General features: G+C 43.6%; 1 protein-coding gene across 1 annotated transcript; it reads left to right on the forward strand.

Moving 5' to 3' along the window:
* Positions 1–1,591: 1,591 nt before the first annotated feature.
* LOC138949484 (long-chain fatty acid transport protein 1-like) lies at positions 1,592–26,036 on the forward strand. Its single transcript, XM_070321317.1, has 12 exons — positions 1,592–2,035; positions 4,040–4,121; positions 5,117–5,423; positions 13,203–13,355; positions 16,096–16,165; positions 16,495–16,696; positions 17,632–17,824; positions 18,521–18,664; positions 19,423–19,560; positions 22,421–22,585; positions 22,958–23,104; positions 25,024–26,036. Exons 1-12 carry the CDS (start codon positions 1,782–1,784, stop codon positions 25,179–25,181), a joined length of 2,013 nt encoding a protein of 670 aa, XP_070177418.1. The 5' UTR covers positions 1,592–1,781; the 3' UTR covers positions 25,182–26,036.
* Positions 26,037–26,448: the final 412 nt, after the last annotated feature.

Here is a 26,448-nt window from a genome sequence, read left to right on the forward strand (position 1 = left end):
TGTGTGTGTGTGTTTGTGTGTGTGTGCGTGTGTGTGTGTGTGTGTTTGAGAGAGAGAGAGACAGAGAGAGGTTTGTCTTTCGCTGGGGTATGCAGTGCCTTGGCGTTGCACATCTACTTAATTTTTTTATTTTTTATTTTTATTTTTATGCAATTTATATCGCGCACATATTCAAGGCGCAGGGATTTATTTTATGCCGTGTGAGATGGAATTTTTTTACACAATACATCACGCATTCATATCGGCCAGCAGATCGCAGCCATTTCGGCGCATATCCTACTTTTCACGCCCTATTATTCCAAGTCACACGGGTATTTTGGTGGACATTTTTATCTATGCCTATACAATTTTGCCAGGAAAGACCCTTTTGTCAATCGTGGGATCTTTAACGTACCCCCCGCGGGTTAGGGGGAAGAATTTACCCGATGCTCCCCAGCATGTCGTAAGAGGCGACTAACGGATTCTGTTTCTCCTTTTACCCTTGTTAAGTGTTTCTTGTATAGAATATAGTCAATTTTTGTAAAGATTTTAGTCAAGCAGTATGTAAGAAATGTTAAGTCCTTTGTACTGGAAACTTGCATTCTCCCAGTAAGGTAATATATTGTACTTCGTTGCAAGCCCCTGGAGCAAATTTTTTATTAGTGCTTTTGTGAACAAGAAACAATTGACAAGTGGCTCTATCCCATCTTCCCCCTTCCCCCGTCGCGATATAACCTTCGTGGTTGAAAACGACGTAAAACACCAAATAAAGAATAAAGATCCGAACGTGCACACCCCAATGTTGTGTACACGAAGGGACCTAACTAGCACTTGAACCCACCACCTAGGTTAGGAAAGGGGGGAGAAAATTGCTAACGCCCTGACCCAGGGTCGAACTCGCAACCTCTCGCTTCCGAGCGCAAGTGCGTTACCACTCGGCCACCCAGTCCATTTTATGATAATGTTATGCATGTTGACATTCGTTATGTATGTGAAATAGATATATCTAATCAGAACAATTTTGTTGTTCGTCGATCAATGCAAGCATTTTATATTAGTCTCTTGTATGCTGAATAAAACGGCTGTATATGACAAGTGCGCATTTCATAATCTGTCTGTGTGTGTGTGTGTGTTGGGGGGAGGGGGGGGGGGGGTAAATGTTAAAAGCTATCTGTTGGAGATGGGCAAGTTTGCAATGCTGCTCTATGATGAAACACAAAAAGTCAGAGTAAAATGTGATACATGCATCACTATAGGCTGACCTCCCTCCCTCAGTTCCTCTTCCTTTTGTTCACACCCTTTCATAAGGGACAATTGCCAAATGAAAAAAACACGTTTGTCCTCCCCCCCCCCCCCCCCGCCCCTGACCATAGATGTGTATTCATCTATGCCCTGACACACACACACGAGTACACACACTTTCACAAACTGCACTCACACCCATGTATAAACAGAAACACACCCACCGGCCGGCACACACACACCCACACATGATTACACTCACATTCACAAACTGCACACACACACAGAAACACTAACACCGTCAAAGCATTTAAAACTCATGCTGACACAAGACCATTCATCAGCACAATTAAGAGTACTAACCGTGCTCTCTGATCTTCACGATCTCCTGACAGCATCAAGTCGCACCAAACAATGAACACTCCCCCGGGATGACCCGGAAGTTGTTGTTGTTATTCTTCGCGCTAGTTACCACGCCATGTAAAGTTTAGCACGCGAATGGATTGGACTTTGGTCGTTCTTGTCGCTAACCGGATTACTCCGATCGTACCTTGACACAAATGCAGCCTAGCAGTAGCAGTGGCCCGTTCAAGTTCGCAAGACGCTTGAGTACATGTGTGCGGGCCGGTGGGAGCGTAGTGACGGACAGAATGTGGCTGAAGGTGCTGATATTTTTGGCTCTGGGCGTGTCCCTTCGAGTGTTTCTCGGGGTGGGGACTTTGCTTGCAGTTGCGGCGACGTTTTTGGTTTACCTTGCCACTGGGGGATGGAAATTCGCCGTCGTCGTGGTGAAAACATTGCCCAGAGATGTAAGGTGAGAATTTGAGTAGGCCACGAGGTCAGGTAGACGGAGAGACGAGCTGGAGCAGAGACATAGATCTATGTATACGTGTATGTCTCTGGCTGGAGCAAGTACTAAGTAGGGTTTCCTTCAAAATAGTTATGCAAGTAACTGTTTATGACTTGAAGACCAAGTTACGAAAATTGAGAGGCTTAAATTGCATCATAGCAACTCCCCTTAATTTACACGATAATCCAGAAGTAGGTCACGATGTCATGTTAAATTAGCACAGACATGTTTTACGTAATTTTAAGTCTTATTGATCTTTTTTTTTTTTTTTGGTACCGATTTTTTTCTGCAGCTCTTAAGGTGTACTTAAAGCTAGTGATAATTTTGTTTTTGAGCGATGACCTAATGAAATTTCGAAATTTATATTGAAATGACAACTTAATTCTGACGCTGTAGATTAGTATTTTTAATTTTATATATATATGTTTTTAAATATGAATTTATAGGTAAAAAGTACCTTTGGGAAAGTGTGACGATCATCCGAGCTGCCCAAATCAGGAAGAATTGCTATGCATGGATAAATTCAGTGTGTGAATACGAAAAAGTCACCCCTAGGTTAATTAGTAATATTAGGATCGATAGCTGATGTTGGACTTAACAAGTTTAATTTATAGCCTTTATTTTAAGTATGCCATGTTCAGTACGTGATGCTCAGTTTTTATCTTCTCATACTGTACTTGAGATTATGTATGTTATCATTATGTATCACAGTTATGCGAAGAGTTTTAGGCACGCAGATATAACAGTGTAGAGTTATTATGATATAAATGTTCATACATGTAACTCAAAATTAGGTCAGAATTTTTTTCTTGGTGATTAGCAATTAATTGTTGACAGCTATAGTCTCTCTCAGCCTCTGACATATGAGTGAGTGCATGTGACTTTTGTATAAATTTCTGTATTCGGCAGTGAATGAAGGGTTGAAATATTAAACTAACTCATATGTCATGTCAGATCGAGGCTGCAAAAGTGAAATTACATTTTAACATCAGTTTAAAAGCAAGGTAAAAAAACACTTCTTCTGGATATTTTCAATGACAGTAAAACCTCCCTTTTTAGATCCTCGATTTAAGACTATCTTTTTTAAGACCTAACTTTTTCAGATTTTGTTTCTATACGTACATAACCTTTGTCAATTTGCCTCCATTTTAAGACTTGATTTTCTCAGATTTGTGGAGGTCTTAACAGTGGTGGGGGAAGGGGGTGGGGGGTCGTTCCACTGTTGCATATTAACACTTATTTATTGAGTCACTTGAGAAAAAGTGACTCTATGTAATCGGTCAGTGTTAGTCTGTCCGGCCGGCCGTCCGGCCGGCCGTCCGTAGACACCACCTTAACGTTGGACTTTTCTCGGAAACTATCAAAGCGATCGGGCTCATATTTTGTTTAGTCGTGACCTCCAATGACCTCTACACTTTAACGATGGTTTCGTTGACCTTTGACCTTTTTCAAGGTCACAGGTCAGCGTCAAAGGAAAAATTAGACATTTTATATCTTTGACAAAGTTCATCGGATGTGATTGAAACTTTGTAGGATTATTCTTTACATCAAAGTATTTACATCTGTAGCCTTTTACGAACGTTATCAGAAAAACAAGGGAGATAACTAGCCTTTTCTGTTCGGCAACACACAACTTAACGTTGGGCTTTTCTCGGAAACTATAAAAGTGACCGGGCTCAAATTTTATGTGAACGTGACTCATTGTGTTGTGAATAGCAATTTCTTCCTGTCCATCTGATGCCTCATATAATATTCAGAACTGCGAAAGTGACTCGATCGAGCGTTTGCTCTTCTTGTTAACTAAACAATAAACCAGACCAGTCCTAGCTGTCCCTTCTTAGCAAAATAAATACAATAGAGAAAGAGTAAAGGTATTCACTGTTTGACAACCCATACAAACCCCATAGAGTTATTTTAGAACATCATCTACATGTATTGCTGTCAAGTCAACCATGTCTCGTGTTTCAGAGCTCTGACAGGTCTGATCAAGCTGACGCTAAAGGTGCGATCGCACACCAGAGCCAAGACCACTGTCGCTAAACTGTTCAAGGTGAGAAAACTGGCATTCTCAGTTCTGAGATTTGAAGTCAGCTGAGCAGAAGGCAGGGAGGATGGATGGGAGGGAGGGATGAACAATAGCACCTTGAATTCCACATCGTTGATGACATTTCGTCATGTACTTTTGTCAATGGGACGTTTTGTCAATTTGAACTTCTTCAGATGACAGTTGAAATACACCCACATACAGACTGCTGCAGGAGTATACATGTACATACATGTCCACACAGGTGCCGAGAGAGGCGGATGAGTGGATGGACATGCATCAGGCAGATGTGATGACAATGGAACGATACATTCTCATACTCAAACACGCACACTCACACAGGTGTTCAAGTGTAGAAACACACATGCATGTATGCACTTACACACACTTACACACACTTACACACACACTTGCTTGGACACACACACAGAGATGCACACACATGCATGCACACACACTGACACAGGCACCTCCCCCACCACACATACATACACAGGCACCCATGTCCCCCACACACACACACACAGACACAGAGGCACACAGATGCATACACAGTGGCACCCCTCCGACACACACACACTGTGGAGATACATCATGTATGCGATGGTGTTTGTATTATCAACCAAGACATTGTTCAAAATTAAATGGCAGTAACAAAATCTGCAATGACTGTTGATGTTGTTGCCCTCTTGCAGTCTTGGTCATCCCTTTGAAAGACAGACAGACAGACAGACAGACAGACTGACTGACTGACTGACTGACTCAGACAGAGAGAGAGAGAGAGAGAGAGAGAGAGAGAGAGAGAGAGAGAGAGAGAGAGAGAGAGAGAGAGAGAGAGAGAGAGAGAGAGAGAGAGAGAGAGAGAGAGAGAGAGAGAGAGAGAGAGAGAGAGAGAGAGAGAGAGAGAGAGAGAGAGAGAGAGACAAGAAAAAAGGATGGAGTGAGAATGAGAGGCCGTGAACCTACTCAAAAAGTAACTTCCATTTTTAAATCCTCCACAGGACCAAGTGAAGAAGCATCCCCAGAAGCCGTGCTTCCTCTTCGAAGATCAGACATGGACGTTTCAACAGGTGGACGATTACACCAACCAGATTGCCAACTTTTTCTACGAGGCTGGTTACCGCAAAGGGGACGGCATCGGCATCTTCATGGAGAATCGGCCGGAGTTTGTGTGTCTGTGGCTGGGCTTGTCCAAGATCGGCGTTGTTGGCGCTCTCATCAACTTCAACTTGAGGCACGAGCCTCTTGCTCACTGCATCAACGCTGCTGGCGCTAAGGCACTCATCTTCGGTGGTGAAATGTCTGGGGGTAAGCTTGGTAAAATGGGAGGGAGGGAGGGGGGAGAGAGATGAGGTGGGGGACGGGGAGGGAGGGAACTTTATTTTACAAGGATAAAGATTGAAGGCTAGGCCTTTTCTTACAATTTGTCCTTGAGACACATAAACACATATGAAAAAGAGATAGAGAGAGGGAGCAAGAGGGAGAGAGCAAAGGAGATTGAACACTGAACACTAAACAGAGGGAGGGAGAGAGAGAGAGAGAGAGAGAGAGAGAGAGAGAGAGAGAGAGAGAGAGAGAGAGAGAGAGAGAGAGAGAGAGAGAGAGAGAGAGAGAGAGAGAGAGAGAGAGAGAGAGAGAGAGAGAGAGAGAGAGAGAGAGAGAGAGAGAGAGAGAGAGAGAGAGAGAGAGAGAGAGAGAAGTCTGAACTAAATTGCACTTTATTTGACAAGGATGAAGATGTAAGGCTTAAGTGAAGTGAGAGAAGAGGGGCGAGAATGAGATTTAAGAAAGAAAGCGAGAGAGGTGTATGTTCATGTGAAGAGAGGAAGGTAGTGTGCGTGTCTGTATGTTCATGTGAAGAGAGGAATGTAGTGTGCGTGTCTGTATGTTCATGTGAAGAGAGGAAGGTAGTGTGTGTGTCTGTATGTTCATGTGAAGAGAGGAAGGTAGTGTGTGTGTCTGTATGTTCATGTGAAGACAGGAAGGTAGTGTGTGTGTCTGTATGTTCATGTGAAGAGAGGAAGGTAGTGTGTGTCTATGTTCATGTGAAGAGAGGAAGGTAGTGTGCGTGTCTGTATGTTCATGTGAAGAGAGGAAGGTAGTGTGTGTGTCTATGTTCATGTGAAGAGAGGAAGGTAGTGTGCGTGTCTGTATGTTCATGTGAAGAGAGGAAGGTAGTGTGTGTGTCTGTATGTTCATGTGAAGAGAGGAAGGTAGTGTGTGTGTCTGTATGTTCATGTGAAGAGAGGAAGGTAGTGTGTGTGTCTGTATGTTCATGTGAAGAGAGGAAGGTAGTGTGTGTGTCTGTATGTTCATGTGAAGAGAGGAAGGTAGTGTGCGTGTCTGTATGTTCATGTGAAGAGAGGAAGGTAGTGTGTGTGTCTGTATGTTCATGTGAAGAGAGGAAGGTAGTGTGTGTGTCTGTATGTTCATGTGAAGAGAGGAAGGTAGTGTGTGTGTCTGTATGTTCATGTGAAGAGAGGAAGGTAGTGTGCGTGTCTGTATGTTCATGTGAAGAGAGGAAGGTAGTGTGTGTGTCTGTATGTTCATGTGAAGAGAGGAAGGTAGTGTGTGTGTCTGTATGTTCATGTGAAGAGAGGAAGGTAGTGTGTGTGTCTGTATGTTCATGTGAAGAGAGGAAGGTAGTGTGTGTGTCTGTATGTTCATGTGAAGACAGGAAGGTAGTGTGTGTGTCTGTATGTTCATGTGAAGAGAGGAAGGTAGTGTGCGTGTCTGTATGTTCATGTGAAGAGAGGAATGTAGTGTGTGTGTCTGTATGTTCATGTGAAGAGAGGAAGGTAGTGTGTGTGTCTGTATGTTCATGTGAAGAGAGGAATGTAGTGTGCGTGTCTGTATGTTCATGTGAAGAGAGGAATGTAGTGTGTGTGTCTGTATGTTCATGTGAAGAGAGGAAGGTAGTGTGCGTGTCTGTATGTTCATGTGAAGAGAGGAAGGAAGTGTGTGTGTCTGTATGTTCATGTGAAGAGAGGAAGGTAGTGTGTGTGTCTGTATGTTCATGTGAAGAGAGGAAGGTAGTGTGTGTGTCTTCTGTATGTTCATGTGAAGAGAGGAAGGTAGTGTGTGTGTCTGTATGTTCATGTGAAGAGAGGAAGGTAGTGTGTGTGTCTGTATGTTCATGTGAAGAGAGGAAGGTAGTGTGCGTGTCTGTATGTTCATGTGAAGAGAGGAAGGTAGTGTGTGTGTCTGTATGTTCATGTGAAGAGAGGAAGGTAGTGTGTGTGTCTGTATGTTCATGTGAAGAGAGGAAGGTAGTGTGTGTGTCTTCTGTATGTTCATGTGAAGAGAGGAAGGTAGTGTGTGTGTCTGTATGTTCATGTGAAGAGAGGAAGGTAGTGTGCGTGTCTGTATGTTCATGTGAAGAGAGGAAGGTAGTGTGCGTGTCTGTATGTTCATGTGAAGAGAGGAAGGTAGTGTGCGTGTCTGTATGTTCATGTGAAGAGAGGAAGGTAGTGTGCATGTCTGTATGTTCATGTGAAGAGAGGAAGGTAGTGTGTGTGTCTTCTGTATGTTCATGTGAAGAGAGGAAGGTAGTGTGTGTGTCTGTATGTTCATGTGAAGAGAGGAAGGTAGTGTGCGTGTCTGTATGTTCATGTGAAGAGAGGAAGGTAGTGTGTGTGTCTGTATGTTCATGTGAAGAGAGGAAGGTAGTGTGTGTGTCTGTATGTTCATGTGAAGAGAGGAAGGTAGTGTGTGTGTCTTCTGTATGTTCATGTGAAGAGAGGAAGGTAGTGTGTGTGTCTGTATGTTCATGTGAAGAGAGGAAGGTAGTGTGCGTGTCTGTATGTTCATGTGAAGAGAGGAAGGTAGTGTGCGTGTCTGTATGTTCATGTGAAGAGAGGAAGGTAGTGTGTGTGTCTGTATGTTCATGTGAAGAGAGGAAGGTAGTGTGTGTGTCTGTATGTTCATGTGAAGAGAGGAAGGTAGTGTGTGTGTCTGTATGTTCATGTGAAGAGAGGAAGGTAGTGTGTGTGTCTGTATGTTCATGTGAAGAGAGGAAGGTAGTGTGTGTGTCTGTATGTTCATGTGAAGAGAGGAATGTAGTGTGTGTGTCTGTATGTTCATGTGAAGAGAGGAAGGTAGTGTGTGTGTCTGTATGTTCATGTGAAGAGAGGAAGGTAGTGTGTGTGTCTGTATGTTCATGTGAAGAGAGGAAGGTAGTGTGTGTGTCTGTATGTTCATGTGAAGAGAGGAAGGTAGTGTGTGTGTCTGTATGTTCATGTGAAGAGAGGAAGGTAGTGTGTGTGTCTGTATGTTCATGTGAAGAGAGGAAGGTAGTGTGTGTGTCTGTATGTTCATGTGAAGACAGGAAGGTAGTGTGTGTGTCTGTATGTTCATGTGAAGAGAGGAAGGTAGTGTGCGTGTCTGTATGTTCATGTGAAGAGAGGAAGGTAGTGTGTGTGTCTGTATGTTCATGTGAAGAGAGGAAGGTAGTGTGCGTGTCTGTATGTTCATGTGAAGACAGGAAGGTAGTGTGTGTGTCTGTATGTTCATGTGAAGAGAGGAAGGTAGTGTGTGTGTCTGTATGTTCATGTGAAGACAGGAAGGTAGTGTGTGTGTCTGTATGTTCATGTGAAGAGAGGAAGGTAGTGTGTGTGTCTGTATGTTCATGTGAAGAGAGGAAGGTAGTGTGTGTGTCTGTATGTTCATGTGAAGAGAGGAAGGTAGTGTGCGTGTCTGTTCATGTGAAGAGAGGAAGGTAGTGTGTGTGTCTGTATGTTCATGTGAAGAGAGGAAGGTAGTGTGTGTGTCTGTATGTTCATGTGAAGAGAGGAAGGTAGTGTGCGTGTCTGTATGTTCATGTGAAGACAGGAAGGTAGTGTGTGTGTCTGTATGTTCATGTGAAGAGAGGAAGGTAGTGTGCGTGTCTGTATGTTCATGTGAAGAGAGGGAGGTAGTGTGTGTGTCTGTATGTTCATGTGAAGAGAGGAAGGTAGTGTGCGTGTCTGTATGTTCATGTGAAGACAGGAAGGTAGTGTGTGTGTCTGTATGTTCATGTGAAGAGAGGAAGGTAGTGTGTGTGTCTGTATGTTCATGTGAAGACAGGAAGGTAGTGTGTGTGTCTGTATGTTCATGTGAAGAGAGGAAGGTAGTGTGTGTGTCTGTATGTTCATGTGAAGAGAGGAAGGTAGTGTGTGTGTCTGTATGTTCATGTGAAGAGAGGAAGGTAGTGTGTGTGTCTGTATGTTCATGTGAAGAGAGGAAGGTAGTGTGTGTGTCTGTATGTTCATGTGAAGAGAGGAAGGTAGTGTGTGTGTCTGTATGTTCATGTGAAGAGAGGAAGGTAGTGTGTGTGTCTGTATGTTCATGTGAAGAGAGGAAGGTAGTGTGCGTGTCTGTCTGTTCATGTGAAGAGAGGAAGGTAGTGTGTGTGTCTGTATGTTCATGTGAAGAGAGGAAGGTAGTGTGTGTGTCTGTATGTTCATGTGAAGAGAGGAAGGTAGTGTGTGTGTCTGTATGTTCATGTGAAGAGAGGAATGTAGTGTGCGTGTCTGTATGTTCATGTGAAGAGAGGAAGGTAGTGTGTGTGTCTGTATGTTCATGTGAAGAGAGGAAGGTAGTGTGTGTGTCTGTATGTTCATGTGAAGAGAGGAAGGTAGTGTGTGTGTCTGTATGTTCATGTGAAGAGAGGAAGGTAGTGTGCGTGTCTGTATGTTCATGTGAAGAGAGGAAGGTAGTCAATCAATCAATGAGGCTTATATCGCGCATATTCCATGGGTACAGTTCTAGGCGCTCTGCAGTGATGCCGTGTGAGATGAAATTTTATACGGCCAGTAATTGCAGCCATTTCGGCGCATATTTACCTTTCACGGCCTATTATTCCAAGTCACACGGGTATAGGTAGACAATTATTAACTGTGCCTAAGTAATTTTTGCCAGGAAAGACCCTTTTGTCAATCGTGGGATCTTTAACGTGCACACCCAATGTAGTGTACACGGGGGGGGAGTTCGGACACCGAAGAGAGTCTGCACACAAATTTGACTCTGAAATAAATTTCCGCCGAACCTGGGATCGAACTCACGCTGACAGCGGCCAACTGAATACAAATCCAGCGCGCTACCAACTGAGCTATATCCCCGCCCCGAAGGTAGTGTGTGTGTCTGTATGTTCATGTGAAGAGAGGAATTTAGTGTGCGTGTCTGTATGTTCATGTGAAGAGAGGAAGGTAGTGTGCATGTCTGTATGTTCATGTGAAGAGAGGAAGGTAGTGTGCGTGTCTGTATGTTCATGTGAAGAGAGGAAGGTAGTGTGTGTGTCTGTATGTTCATGTGAAGAGAGGAAGGTAGTGTGTGTGTCTGTATGTTCATGTGAAGAGAGGAAGGTAGTGTGCGTGTCTGTATGTTCATGTGAAGAGAGGAAGGTAGTGTGCGTGTCTGTATGTTCATGTGAAGAGAGGAAGGTAGTGTGTGTGTCTGTATGTTCATGTGAAGAGAGGAAGGTAGTGTGTGTGTCTGTATGTTCATGTGAAGAGAGGAAGGTAGTGTGCGTGTCTGTATGTTCATGGGAAGAGAGGAAGGTAGTGTGTGTGTATGTTCATGTGAAGAGAGGAAGGTAGTGTGTGTGTCTGTATGTTCATGTGAAGAGAGGAAGGTAGTGTGCGTGTCTGTATGTTCATGTGAAGAGAGGAAGGTAGTGTGCGTGTCTGTATGTTCATGTGAAGAGAGGAAGGTAGTGTGTGTCTGTATGTTCATGTGAAGAGAGGAAGGTAGTGTGTGTGTCTGTATGTTCATGTGAAGAGAGGAAGGTAGTGTGTGTGTCTGTATGTTCATGTGAAGAGAGGAAGGTAGTGTGCGTGTCTGTATGTTCATGTGAAGAGAGGAAGGTAGTGTGTGTGTCTGTATGTTCATGTGAAGAGAGGAAGGTAGTGCGTGTCTGTATGTTCATGTGAAGAGAGGAAGGTAGTGTGTGTGTGTATGTTCATGTGAAGAGAGGAAGGTAGTGTGTGTGTCTGTATGTTCATGTGAAGAGAGGAAGGTAGTGTGTGTGTCTGTATGTTCATGTGAAGAGAGGAAGGTAGTGTGCGTGTCTGTATGTTCACGTAAAGAGAGGAATGTAGTGTGCGTGCAGTGATCGCGCTAGGTATTTTTCAAACCGGTATGACGTCATGAGCTGGCTACAAGGCTCTCACGAAAATCGGTAAGCTTGCCAAGGCAACCAGTAAAAGACAAACAATGACTTACAATACATTAAATCAATGTCAGTGATATGCGGACGTTTTTTCTCCCCCCCCCCCCCCCCCCCCCCCCTCAAAGCAACTGTCGCACAACTTGACAGTGACACATCAGCAGCCGCTGTGTGTGAGAGAGAGAGAGAGTGAGAGAGAGAGAGACTTCCGAAATAAAATAGGAAAGCAAATAGTAATCACGCAACTGGAAGACTTACTCACTAGTTACTTACTGTTACAGTTTCACTTTCGCCTAGTCTTTGTTGTCAAAAAGTTTTCACGCGCAGAGCCAACAGCATTTCTATGACTTAGCGATTTTGAATGGTCTTCGAGAGATGAACAACCTCTTGTGTAACCATTTTTTGATGTGTTTTTTTGCAGTCTTCACAAAACATGAGAAAGTTCTCCCCCTCCCCCTCTGTCCGCAACCACAGAAACTCTTTGCACCATTTTTCCTGAAATCGTTTGACAGTGGAAGATGCCGATGTTGGTTTCTTTGCCGCCGCTTGAGACTCGGGCTCTGCAGATGTACTAGGCCGTGAAGTACTTTCACTTTCAGTTCCTTCATTCAAAGGCCTTTTCTCACCTCTTGGGGGTAGAAAAGACAGTAAAGATCGTTGCTTCTTCATCGCAATCGACTCGCCTCACAATAATCAACTGTATGTAGACAAAGATCTAAGCTGGTGTGAGTACGCGATTTCCCGGTATGATGCTATGTCGGCTATAGTTAGACGCCGTCCCTTATAACATAAACTGAAAGATTTTACGATGGACCGGGAACCGAAAGAAATGGCGCGAAAAGTATGATGTCTGATTTTTGACGTCATGTTTGACACCTTGACATCAAGTGTCATCAATGGAGACATAATCGCAACATTGTAGCGCTGTCACAACAGGCCATCCAATTCTCTCTCTCTCTCTCTCTCTCTCTCTCTCTCTCTCTCTCTCTCTCTCTCTCTCTCTCTCTCTCTCTCTCTCTCTCTCTCTCTCTCTCTCTCTCTCTCCCTCGTACTGACAAACGATTTTTGTAATTGCTACTTTTTTTTTTACCGGTCAAACCAAATAACAATTGGTACGTCTGACCGACATCCACTTTTTTTTCCGGTATTGGCGAATCTTAACCGGTAAAATACCGGAAATTACCGGTAAACGCGATCCCTGGTGCGTGTCTGTATGTTCATGTGAAGAGAGGAAGGTAGTGTGTGTGTCTGTATGTTCATGTGAAGAGAGGAAGGTAGTGTGCGTGTCTGTATGTTCATGTGAAGAGAGGAAGGTAGTGTGTGTGTCTGTATGTTCATGTGAAGAGAGGAAGGTAGTGTGCGTGTCTGTATGTTCATGTGAAGAGAGGAAGGTAGTGTGCGTGTCTGTATGTTCATGTGAAGAGAGGAAGGTAGTGTGTGTGTCTGTATGTTCATGTGAAGAGAGGAATGTAGTGTGTGTGTCTGTATGTTCATGTGAAGAGAGGAAGGTAGTGTGCGTGTCTGTATGTTCATGTGAAGAGAGGAAGGTAGTGTGTGTGTCTGTATGTTCATGTGAAGAGAGGAAGGTAGTGTGTGTGTCTGTATGTTCATGTGAAGAGAGGAAGGTAGTGTGTGTGTCTGTATGTTCATGTGAAGAGAGGAAGGTAGTGTGTGTGTCTGTATGTTCATGTGAAGAGAGGAAGGTAGTGTGCGTGTCTGTATGTATGCGTGACAGGCTCAATGACCTGGTGGATAAGACGCCGGCCTCCCATGCGACTGAAATGGGGCTAAATGTACAGAGACTATGAACTGAAAATGTGTAAAAATCGAGCTAGGTCCATAATTGAGACAGAGTTAAAATGGCGGGTCTTAAAAGGGTGTCCCTTTACCCTATTAATGAACGTGATCAAATACATGTACTGAGACATTCACATTTGTTTCAGCTGTGAAAGACATTCTGTTAGAGCTACCAACCAGCATGCGCCTGTTCTGTAGCGGCCGCATGGTGTCCAACGACCTGATGCCGACCAACCTTGACCAGCTGCTGTCCCAGGCTAGCAAGTACCCCCCACCCTCCGTCGACCAGACGTTCAGAGGTCAGTTGAAGGGCGTTGGTTAAGCCCGTCCTTAATTGAGCACCAAGTCGACTTGTCGAAGCTTCGCGAAATCTTTTTATTTACCAAAAACCTGCAGCTACGGCGAAGTACTTTGTACGCTACTTCGCTTTGCAAGTTTTGACATGCGAAGCTACGCTGTAGCTCTGTGACGAAGTTGTTCTTTTTGTCAGAAGAGTGCTTTTTGATTCAAGATGGACGTAGAAATCACACTCGAAAGAGCAGAGTGCATTCCCTTAGACTTGGCGAAGCTATGCTGAAAGTATAGTTAAACTTCGCGTAGCTCACTTGGCAAAGCTTCTGGAACGAGAATTTGTAAGGGATGAATTCTTGTTCCGGAAGCTTCTTTAAGTCAGTTACGCAAAGTCGACTTCGTCCAGTTAAAGACAAGCTTTGGGCTTTGGGAGGGCATCAATCCAAGATCATCACACAGAATGTTCCTTTCTTCTTTGTTCATGGGCTGTAACTCCCATGATTTGTATGTTCCTTTCTTCTTTGTTCATGGGCTGTAACTCCCATGATTTGTATGTTCCTTTCTTCTTTGTTCAAGGGCTGTAACTCCCATGATTTGTATGTTCCTTTCTTCTTTGTTCATGGGCTGTAACTCCCATGATTTGTATGTTCCTTTCTTCTTTGTTCATGGGCTGTAACTCCCATGATTTGTATGTTCCTTTCTTCTTTGTTCATGGGCTGTAACTCCCATGATTTGTATGTTCCTTTCTTCTTTGTTCAAGGGCTCTAACTCCCATGATTTGTATGTTCCTTTCTTCTTTGTTCAAGGGCTGTAACTCCCATGATTTGTATGTTCCTTTCTTCTTTGTTCAAGGGCTGTAACTCCCATGATTTGTATGTTCCTTTCTTCTTTGTTCATGGGCTGTAACTCCCATGATTTGTATGTTCCTTTCTTCTTTGTTCAAGGGCTGTAACTCCCATGATTTGTATGTTCCTTTCTTCTTTGTTCAAGGGCTGTAACTCCCATGATTTGTATGTTCCTTTCTTCTTTGTTCAAGGGCTGTAACTCCCATGATTTGTATGTTCCTTTCTTCTTTGTTCAAGGGCTGTAACTCCCATGATTTGTATGTTCCTTTCTTCTTTGTTCATGGGCTGTAACTCCCATGATTTGTATGTTCCTTTCTTCTTTGTTCAAGGGCTGTAACTCCCATGATTTGTATGTTCCTTTCTTCTTTGTTCAAGGGCTGTAACTCCCATGATTTGTATGTTCCTTTCTTCTTTGTTCATGGGCTGTAACTCCCATGATTTGTATGTTCCTTTCTTCTTTGTTCAAGGGCTGTAACTCCCATGATTTGTATGTTCCTTTCTTCTTTGTTCAAGGGCTGTAACTCCCATGATTTGTATGTTCCTTTCTTCTTTGTTCAAGGGCTGTAACTCCCATGATTTGTATGTTCCTTTCTTCTTTGTTCAAGGGCTGTAACTCCCATGATTTGTATGTTCCTTTCTTCTTTGTTCATGGGCTGTAACTCCCATGATTTGTATGTTCCTTTCTTCTTTGTTCAAGGGCTGTAACTCCCATGATTTGTATGTTCCTTTCTTCTTTGTTCAAGGGCTGTAACTCCCATGATTTGTATGTTCCTTTCTTCTTTGTTCAAGGGCTGTAACTCCCATGATTTGTATGTTCCTTTCTTCTTTGTTCATGGGCTGTAACTCCCATGATTTGTATGTGTGTGACCGTTTTTATTGCGCCATTAGTGCAGCTATACACAGCTTTAGGGGGACTATACCGAGAAGTTTCAAATGAAACCTTGTCAGTTTTATTGTCATTAAATCTGTCATTGAACTTGTTTCTTCTTTCATGCGTTTGCAAAATGGCCAAAATGATTCCCTTCTGTTGCCAAACTTCTTTCAGTTCACTTACCTGCAAGGGTCAAGTCCCAGGAAATGTGTTTTCATATCATCACTCTGCTCCCTTTGAATGAGCGCTTCTGGGGTGATAACGCGAGACAACTCCTGTGATCTTGCCGCGAGGTGGCGCCAGTTACCAGCCGAAAGAAAGAAGGGGCATAACCTCACCAGAACCGACCATTGTCTGTTTACCATATAAAATGCACGACTTACACACGAGCTGTTACCAAAGCGACATGCTATTTGGGACCAATGCACGTTTTTTTTCCTTTCTCGTGTGATCTTGCCGCGAGGTGGCGCCAGTTACCAGCCGAAAGAAAGAGGGGGCATAACCTCACCAGAACCGCCCATTCTTTCACATCTATGTTGTGCACATCAATCATATTTGATTACATCCCTTTGTTTCTTTCATCTAACTAGCATTTTCCAATTTTAAGACATGGGACACCGATGGACCCCAATCATGGATGCCGCTAATATTTTGCATGTGGCATTTTCATAGTGTGTTGAAACAAGTGTGCACAAATGAGAGAAGACAAACTTTATGATGGAGAATTTTGAATATGATGACGTGCCAAGAATCATTTAAACGAGGGTTGAGTAATCTGACCAACCAATTACAACTACAGGACCTATATTATTTTATGAGTTTTGGCATGACCTCGTATTCTAAATTTTGTATCATAAAGTCGGTCTGGTAGATTATTCTAATTTTTTCACACTTGTTTCAACACATTCTGAAAATATCACAGACAAAAATATCAGCAAAGTCGATTATTGGGGTGAATTGCTGTCGTATGTTTTTAAACTTCTGTCATCATATGTTACGTCGTTGTTGATTATTGGGGGTTTATTTTTTCAGACAAGCTGTTTTACGTGTACACGTCGGGCACCACTGGCCTGCCGAAGGCTGCCGTAGTCACACATACCAGGTAATTATATGCTTGTTCTGCCCGTGGTGTGTTGGTTGTACATTTTAACATGTAGTCTTTATGTGTGTGTGTGTGTGGGGAGGGGGGGGGGGTCGTGGGTTGTTTATGTGAGTGGGTTTTTTTGTCTGTCAGTCTGTCAGTGTAGACTTCATGTGTGTTTGTGTGTGTATGTTTGAGAGTATTTGTGTGTGTGTGTGTGTGTGTGTGTGTGTGTGTGTGTGTGTGTCTATGCATGTACATGTATTTTAAACGCAGTGAGTGTTGATGTTCCATGTAACTCTTGCTGTACATGCTTCATGCTGTTCAAACCCACTTCGTTGATGTTCCAGGTTTTTCTACATGTCTTACGCGATAAACCAGTTCTTCAACATCAAATCCAGTGACGTGGTTTACGACACTCTGCCGTTGTATCACACGGCAGGGGGCATTCTGGGAGTGGGTCAGGTGATCCAGTGCGGCGCGGTGCTCGTTATTCGCAGGAAGTTTTCCGCCAGTCAGTTCTGGGCGGACTGTGTCAAGTACAACTGTACTGTGAGTCGTCTTCTTCATTTCATATACATGTACTTTCATTTTGACGGACGCGTGGGCCCAGTGGATAAAGCGCCGGCCTCCTAAGCGAAAGGTCGTGGGTTCGAATCCAGGCCGGCTGCACCTGGTGGGATAAGGGTGGAGATTTTTCTGATCTCCCAGGTCAACTTATGTGCAGGCCTCCTAGTGCTTTTTCCCCCTTTGTGTGTACAATCCCAAGCACAAGACCAAGTGCACATGGAAAAGATGCTGTAAAACATGTCAGAGTTCGGTGGGTTACAGAAATGCAAAAGTACCCAGCATGCTTCCCCCGAAAGCAATCTATGGCTGCCTGGCGAGGTAAAAACGGTCATACATGTAAAAGTGGTGGGAGTTTCATCCCATGAAGGAAGAAGAAGATGATATCATGTCATTTACTTTATTACCCCATTATCCAAATGCTGGGAAAGTGGAGTTGCTTCCAGGCCCAGTGAAAAGCTAGCAGCAACAAGATTGACTGTATGTCAGGTGTGAGCGTGTTTAGGTATAATCAGCCACCTGCACTTATGGCAGAATGACCGAGGTCAATAACATGCCACTGTGGTGACACAGGAGTGGAACATGGATACCACTTCTGACTCTGCACATAAAGTTGACCCATGTCCATCCCGGCCTGGATTTGAACCCCTGACCCTTACAAGAACCAAAGTCCATGCAGTGACCAGTGCTCTATCAAATATTGCTTGTGTCTTCTCCCCAAGGGGGCTGCACCTTTTGCGAGCTGAGTCATTTTTTGTTTAAAAATTAATATTTGTTTGTCTGTGCACTTAAAGGACCGCGGGGTTGATATATTTGTGACTGTAACGTATTGTTTTGTCAAAAACAAACGTTCTGACAGCTTACCTTTCTTGTTTTTTTAATTCTGAAGTTCAAAGATGTTTTTGCGGTGGTGTGTGCAGATTGCACAGTATATCGGTGAGATCTGTCGCTACCTGCTGGCCCAGCCCTTCAGGCCGGAGGAACAGCAGCACCGCGTGCGACTCATGTTCGGTAACGGCGTCAAGCCTCAGATCTGGCGCCAGTTCCAGGAACGCTTTGGTGTCGGCATCATCGGGGAGTTCTACGGCGCTACGGAGGGCAACTGTAACATCAGTATGTTGGTTATTTTCATCTCATTTTTATTTCATTTTCATCTCATTCATTTTATTATCCATATTATAGGGAGCTCTATGATGGAGTTGTACCAGGTAAAGCCAGTCGTGGAGGACATTCATCCCTCTCCATCATCATTAATTTAGAATTATCCGCAAAAGCGTTATAATCACAAAAATGAATATGGATCAGTCAGAGAGTGACAAAAATGGTTGTTTACGAAAAGCTCCTGCATCACTAGTAAGCGGTGTGGCAGAAACACGCGGACATGGACACGTGTGGATTATTTCTCACTAAAAGCACGGCTATTCCCTCTTTCTCAACCCATACGAACCAGTCTGTTTCTGAACATGGTCTGTTTCTAAACATGGTCTTTTTCTGAACAATGGTCTATTCTGAACATGGTCTATTTGTGAACAATATTTCTAAACATGGTCTATTTCTGAACATGGTCTATTTCTGAACATGGTCTATTTCTAAACAATGGTCTATTTCTGAACATATGGTCTATTTCTAAACATATGGTCTATTTCTGAACACCGTCTATTTCTGACCATGGTCTATTTCTGAACACGGTCTAAATTTCTGAACATGGTCTATTTCTAAACATATGGTCTATTTCTGAACATGGTCTGTATCCAAACAAGATCTATTTCTGAACATGGTCTAAATTTCTGAGCATGGTCTATTTTTCAGTCAACTTTGAGAACAAGGTGGGGGCGGTGGGTTTCACCACGAGGATCGCACCGATCCTCTACCCGGTGACTCTGGTCAAGGTGGACCCGGCCAGCGGTGAGGTCATCAGGGACAAGAAGGGAGTGTGTGTGCACGCTCAGCCTGGTGAGTCACCCCTCGCTGCAGTGGAACCCTTCTTTTATGACCTTCACAAATATGAGAAAATCAGGTCTTAAAAAGGTTACAACCGTCAAACTTTAGGGTAACTCCTGCAAAAATTTTGTTTGAAATAACCTGGTTATGACTGTAATACAATGGCAACAAAATCCTTTCGTAATCCCCCAGAATGTGATATTGTGCACAAACTGCACAAACAATTATTGCTCTAGCTAAATTACAGCCAGAGAAATCGCAACACCACAGATGCAACTGCCGCAAAAATGGCCGACATGAGAAAAACGACGTTAAAGATAAACTGTTTAAATATTGTCTTTATTGACACATAAATATGACACTTTAGACAAAAACACAGACACACATGCATTTTAGGTATGTTATGAGACCATTATCTGCAAAAAAATGTTAAAAAGGGTTTTGATCAATTTGTCCATTTTGCACTGGCCCACCTCCCCTTAAACGGGCAACAAACCATTCAATTTACAACAACGAACGAACTTTATTACTCAAGGATGGAGATTTTAGGCTCAACACAAGAAGACAATCGACAACAAAACAGTGTGTGCCTGTTGTGTATTATACAGCAAGGCCACACTGTAAGTTGTCAGTTGAAGTAAATACAGGTAATCCTTGATAAACAAATGCTTCCTGGCAGCCAACAAGTACCCACCTTCACAAATCTGAGAAAATCAGGTCTTAAACGTTGAGAGTATACAGCAGTGACCTTTGTGTTGTCATGGCGACAGGTGAGCTGGGGGAGCTGGCGGGGAAGATCGTCAAGGGCAACCCAGTGCGAGAGTTTGATGGCTACGCCAACAAGGCGGCCACACAGAAGAAGATCCTCCATGACGTCTTCAAGAAGGGGGACATGGCCTTCATGACAGGTAAGACAGGTGCTACGCGACGTGTTGTACAGGTATATTGACTGACGGCACAAGTCATGTTGTCTAGGTGTCTTGACAGACAACATGTCACGTCACGTCAAGTCATGTTGTCTAGGTGTCTTGACAGACAACATGTCACGTCATGTCAAGTCATGTTGTCTAGGTGTCTTGACAGACAACATGTCACGTCACGTCAAGTCATGTTGTCTAGGTGTCTTGACAGACAACATGTCACGTCACGTCAAGTCATGTTGTCTAGGTGTGTTGACAGACAACATGTCACGTCACGTCAAGTCATGTTGTCTAGGTGTCTTGACAGACAACATGTCACGTCACGTCAAGTCATGTTGTCTAGATGTGTTGACAGACAACATGTCACGTCACGTCAAGTCATGTTGTCTAGGTGTGTTGACAGACAACATGTCACGTCACGTCAAGTCATGTTGTCTAGGTGTGTTGACAGACAACATGTCACGTCACGTCAAGTCATGTTGTCTAGGTGTGTTGACAGACAACATGTCACGTCACGTCAAGTCATGTTGTCTAGGTGTCTTGACAGACAACATGTCACGTCACGTCAAGTCATGTTGTCTAGGTGTGTTGACAGACAACATGTCACGTCACGTCAAGTCATGTTGTCTAGGTGTCTTGACAGACAACATGTCATGTCACGTCAAGTCATGTTGTCTAGGTGTCTTGACAGACAACATGTCACGTCACGTCAAGTCATGTTGTCTTGGGCCAGTTTCACCGGCCAGAAAGACAGTCGGTCAACTGCAGTTGAACGATTGAAATACAGTACCGTATTTGACGTATTACAAGACGCACCGTTTTATAAGCCGCACCCCCGACTTTAAAAAAAAAAATTGGGACGAGCCACGTATAGGCCGCGTCACTATATTAGCCGCCGTCGAAAAAAATATAATCAGATCATGTCAATCAATCAAAACAACCAGGCTATTTGGCGAAATCGGCTCCGAGAATAAACAAGTGAAACAAAGAAGAAAAGTGACAAAGTTTGAAGAAAAATATCACACACACAATTTGTAACCAACACACACATGCAGTTCCGCCCGGAATAAGCTTTTTTGGGATGATTTACGACTTTAGCACACATTAGGAGCAGACGAAAACACAACATGGCGGCTCTCGCTCCTCCAACTATCGCGAGACACAAAAAAACGAAATCTTGCGCGCGCGAGATCCTGATACATCCGGTGTTTCTCTGTGCGCTATCTTGTCACGACGACTTGTTGACAAATGAAGATTCGCGAAAGAAAGAGAAAAGCGCCGAATCTTGAGTAGAGAGCTAATAAAGTACCGGTAATCGCTAATCGAGCGAAATGAAAATCCGCGGCGACTTCCATTAGGTGAATGCTATTCAAGTTTAGGTAACGTTTTAGCCGCATCTTTATATAAGCCGCAATGCGATTTAAAAAAAAAAAAAGTCACGGCTTGTAGTCCGTCAAATACGGTAATCAAACTAAAATGGGGATTCATTAAAAAGATGTCAGTCGGCTGACTACGTATTTGCACGGGGAGTTGCCTGAATGCAGTGCTGCTCTTTCCCAGCACTGTGTTATGACAAACGTGGTTATCTTTCAGAAAATGTTATTATCCGTACATTCAGTTGTCAAATGCTCATACATGGTGATTGTTCTTCAAAATGTATCCATCAATCAATCAATCAATATGAGGCTTATATTGCGCGTATTCCGTGGGTACAGTTCTAAGCGCAGGGATTTTTTAAATTTTTTAAAAATTTTTTTTATGCAATTTATATCGCGCACATATTTAAGGCGCAGGGATTTATTTATGCCGTGTGAGATGGAATTTTTTGAGTCACTTGAGAAAAAGTGACTATGTAATCGGTCAGTGTTAGTCTGTCCGGCCGGCCGGCCGGCCGTCCGGCCGGCCGTCCGTAGACACCACCTTAACGTTGGACTTTTCTCGGAAACTATCAAAGCGATCGGGCTCATATTTTGTTTAGTCGTGACCTCCAATGACCTCTACACTTTAACGATGGTTTCGTTGACCTTTGACCTTTTTCAAGGTCACAGGTCAGCGTCAAAGGAAAAATTAGACATTTTATATCTTTGACAAACTTTTCTCGGAAACTATCAAAGCGATCGGGCTCATATTTTGTTTAGTCGTGACCTCCAATGACCTCTACACTTTAACGATGGTTTCGTTGACCTTTGACCTTTTTCAAGGTCACAGGTCAGCGTCAAAGGAAAAATTAGACATTTTATATCTTTGACAAAGTTCATCGGATGTGATTGAAACTTTGTAGGATTATTCTTTACATCAAAGTATTTACATCTGTAGCCTTTTACGAACGTTATCAGAAAAACAAGGGAGATAACTAGCCTTTTCTGTTCGGCAACACACAACTTAACGTTGGGCTTTTCTCGGAAACTATAAAAGTGACCGGGCTCAAATTTTATGTGAACGTGACTCATTGTGTTGTGAATAGCAATTTCTTCCTGTCCATCTGATGCCTCATATAATATTCAGAACTGCGAAAGTGACTCGATCGAGCGTTTGCTCTTCTTGTTTACACAATACATCACGCATTCACATCGGCCAGCAGATCGCAGCCATTTCGGCGCATATCCTACTTTTCACGGCCTATTATTCCAAGTCACACGGGTATTTTGGTGGACATTTTTATCTATGCCTACACAATTTTGCCAGGAAAGACCCTTTTGTCAATCGTGGGATCTTTAACGTGCACACCCCAATGTAGTGTACACGAAGGGACCTCGGTTTTTCGTCTCATCCGAAAGACTTGTATCCATAGGACGCAGCCATCCAGAAGACTTGAAAACGGAGGGTTTTGTTGTATTGTCAATTTCAGGCGATGTACTGGTGATGGATGAGCTGGGCTACATGTATTTCCACGACCGTACGGGCGACACCTTCCGCTGGCGGGGAGAAAACGTGTCGACAAGCGAGGTGGAGGCAGTCATCTCAAACCATGTAGGACTCAAGGACGCTGTCGTCTACGGAGTGGAGGTGCCAGGTAGGGGGGGGGGGGGGAGGGTAGTGTGTCTGTGTGGGGAGGGGGGGGGGGGAGAATGCGTCAACGAGCGAGGTGGAGACTGTCATCTCTAATCACGTCGGTCCAGGGAGGGAGGGAGGGAAGGGAGGGAGGGATGTGAGGGAGGGAGGGGGGGGGGTGTGTGGGAGGGAGTGGAGGGGTTGGGGTTGTGTGTGTTTATGTGTATATCTGTTAATGTCAGAGCTGTAACAGGACACTTTTCCATGCAGGGAAATTGTGAAAAATTTTTTTTAAAACAAATGTCCAAACTTTGGCTAATAAAATATTCTGTATTCTGTGTGCATCACTTGTATTGTGTGCGCAATGACAAATTTCACATCGTGTTCACCACAGGCTCTGAGGGTCGTGCCGGCATGGCCGCCATAGTGGACGAGGACCGAAGCCTTGACCTTCAGAAGATGACCTTGGCTCTGCAGCGATCCCTGCCCCCGTACGCCCGCCCCGTCTTTGTTCGTCTGATGAAGGAGGTGGACACCACAGGTGAGAGGGATGGCAGCGAGTATAAATCTTTACTGAGCGCACACTGTGGTAAGACGTCGGTCACTTAATCGGGAGGTCGCGAGTTTGAATCCCGGTCGCTGCCGCCTGGTGGGTTAAGAGTGGAGATTTTTCTGATCTCCCAGGTCAACTTATGTGCAGACGCAAGCACAAGACCAAGTGCGCATGGAAAAGATCCTGTAATCCATGTCGGAGTGCGGTGGGTTATGGAAACACGAAAATACCCAGCAGTGAAAGCGGAGTGAAGCTGACTATGCTCTCAGAGTATAGTGAGGGGAACCCAAATGGGCAAACAGCTCACACGTAACCTGACAATTCTGGAACGCTGAAGAAGAAGAACTGAGCGATGAAAAAAAACTTGGTCAACATAGGTGGCGTAGAAAGTGTTAAGGTTTATATTTCTTTCTTTTGTTTTCTTTTTTTGTTGGTGATTTTCCCCAGAAAACTAATTCTGAGAAAATCTGGTTTAAAAAAATGCAGGTGATGAAGATAAACTTACAGTGGCGCCCCAAAACAAATTAAAAAAAATCATGATCTTTAGGGCTCAGGTTTGGGTGAAGAAACATAATTTTTAAATGTTTTTGAACCTATTTTGTTTAATATTTCCCATGCTTTAAAGCTTTGTTGATCATTTCATGGAATGACTCAACATTTTTTTTATCCTCATGTATTTCAAGATCACAGAAGAGGTGAGATGGGATCAGAAAGTAGGACATTGTCATTTTCTTGTATGCCTATGCAGCTAGGGCAGCAGTCATAATTAGTTGGATTAGTATGATGAAAGTGAGTCATATATATGCATGTACTTTTTTTTATTTGGTGATCACTGCTGTTAATGAACTATTGATTGCAAAAGTATTTGCCAAACAAATTATGATAACAGAATTTTGGAGTTGATTGGAAAACAAGACCAATGAAGAAGGATGCCTGAGAAAAAAGAAAAACAAGTCGCGTAAGGTGAAAATACAACATTTAGTCAAGCTGTCGAACTCACAGAATGAAACTGTACGCAATGCCATTTTTCAGCAAGACATATACTCCTAGCATCGTCAGTCCACCGCTCATGGCAAAGGCAGTGAAATTGACAAGAAGAGTGGGGTAGTAGTTGCGCTGAGAAGGATAGCACGCTTTTCTGTACCTCTCTTCGTTTTAACTTTCTGAGCGTGTTTTTAATCCAAACATATCATATCTATATGTTTTTGGAATCAGGAACTGACAAGGAATAAGATGAAAGTGTTTTTAAATTGATTTGGAAAATTTAATTTTGATCATAATTTTTATATTTTTAATTTTCAGAGCTTGTTTTTAATCCAAATATAACATATTTATATGTTTTTGGAATCAGAAAATGATGAAGAATAAGATGAACGTAAATTTGGATCGTTTTATAAAAAAATTTTTTTTTACAATTTTCAGATTTTTAATGACCAAAGTCATTAATTAATTTTTAAGCCACCAAGCTGAAATGCAATACCGAAGTCCGGCCTTCGTCGAAGATTGCTTGGCCAAAATTTCAATCAGTTTGATTGAAAAATGAGGGTGTGACAGTGCCGCCTCAACTTTTACAAAAAGCCGGATATGACGTCATCAAAGACATTTATCGAAAAAAAGAAAAAAAACGTCCGGGGATATCATTCCCAGGAACTCTCATGTCAAATTTCATAAAGATCGGTCCAGTAGTTTAGTCTGAATCGCTCTACACACACTCACAGACAGACACACGCACGCACACACACACGCACATACACCACGACCCTCGTTTCGATTCCCCCTCGATGTTAAAATATTTAGTCAAAACTTGACTAAATATAAAAAGGGTCTAAGCCACCTGCATGCAACTGAGGTAAAAAAATTAAAATTGCAAAAATGGACACTGACAGTTACCCTTGGCTGCCCTGCAGGTACTTTCAAGCTGAAGAAGACAGAGTTGAGGAAGGAGTCGTTCGACCCCTCGCAGGTCAAAGATCGTCTCTTCTACTTCTCCTCGTCAACAGGACATTACGAACCCATCACGCCCGCCGTGTTCGCCGACATATGCATCGGCAAGATCAGAATTTAATGACTGGGGGGAGAGACTGAATGAGAATTGAAGAATGGATTTAGTGATTGCGAGTCCTGAGTGTGGAGTTTCCACCGGATTGAAACGTTACAATTTTGTTCAAACATGAATGTTTGAGTGTATATGTTGGCGTGTGTGTATGTGTGCGAGAGTGCGTCTGTGTGTGTGTGGGTATGGGTTGCTGTGTGTGTGTGTGTGTACGCTGACGTCTGCACCAGCAAGATCAGAATCTAGTGGACTGGTTACAGAGACCAAGTTAGAATGGATGAATGGGTTTGGTGATTGTGAGACCTTAGTGTGGAATGGAGTTTCCACCAGATATACATGTATCTGTGAGGGAGTGTGTGTGTGTGTGTGTGTGTGTGTGTGTGTGTGTGTGTGTGTGTGTGTGTGTGTGTGTGTGTGTGTGTGTGTGTGTGTGTGTGTGTGTGTGTGTGTGTGTGTGTGTGTGTGTGTGTGCAACAGCAAGATGAGAAACTAGATGAGAATGGATGATTGGATCTTGTGATTGTGAGTCCTGAGTTTGGAATGGAGTTTACACCGGAGACGTGTGTGTGTGTGTGTATGGGTTGGTGGATTTGTGTGTGTTTTTGTGTGTGTGACAGACAGAGATTTTAACAGAGGCCTGTACCTGTGTGTGTGTGTATGTGTGTGTGTGTGTCTGTATTGGTGTTTGTGTGCGTGTATGTATGTGTGTGCTTGCTTGCCTGCTTGCATACATACCTGTGTTAAAGTGTACATTTGTAATACATATGATGACACTTTTAACAAGTAGACATGTTACCATCGATCTCTCTTTTTGTGACAATCTGTGGACTGTGAGTGTGTGTGTGTGTGTGTGTGTGCGTGCGTGCATGCGTGTGCGAATGTGTGTGTGCGTGCGTGCGTGCGCGCATGCGTGCATGCGTGTGTGTGTGCGTGTGTGCGGTGTGTGTGTTTGTTGTGTGTGTTTGTGTGCATGTGCGTGTGTGTGTGTGTGGTGTGTGCGTGTGTGTGTGGTGTGTGTGTGAGCATGTGCGTGTGTGTGTGTGTGTGTGTGTGTGTGGTGTGTGTGTGCGTGTGTGTGTGTGAGTGTGTGTGAGTGTGTGTGTGTGTGTGTGTGTGCGTGCTTGCGTGTGTGTGTGTGTGAGTGTGTGTGTGTGTGTGTGTGTGTGTGTGCGTGCGTGCGTGTACTGGCATGCAAGCGTTCGTGTGTGTGTGCATGCACGCGTTATGTTGACACTTTGCTTTCCAGTGTTGGTTATCTTTGGGTCAACTATAGTCCATG

This window comes from Littorina saxatilis, linkage group LG15 (assembly GCF_037325665.1).
Source record: "Littorina saxatilis isolate snail1 linkage group LG15, US_GU_Lsax_2.0, whole genome shotgun sequence".
Classification (NCBI taxonomy): Eukaryota; Metazoa; Mollusca; class Gastropoda; order Littorinimorpha; family Littorinidae; genus Littorina; species Littorina saxatilis.

Coding starts and splice junctions, on each gene's coding strand:
- LOC138949484 (XM_070321317.1), top strand. CDS start 1,782: ATGCAGCCTAGCAGTAGCAGTGGCCCGTTCAAGTTCGCAAGACGCTTG. Junction 13,356..16,095: donor CGTCGACCAGACGTTCAGAG/GTCAGTTGAAGG, acceptor TTATTTTTTCAG/ACAAGCTGTTTTACGTGTAC. Junction 22,586..22,957: donor CTACGGAGTGGAGGTGCCAG/GTAGGGGGGGGG, acceptor TGTTCACCACAG/GCTCTGAGGGTCGTGCCGGC.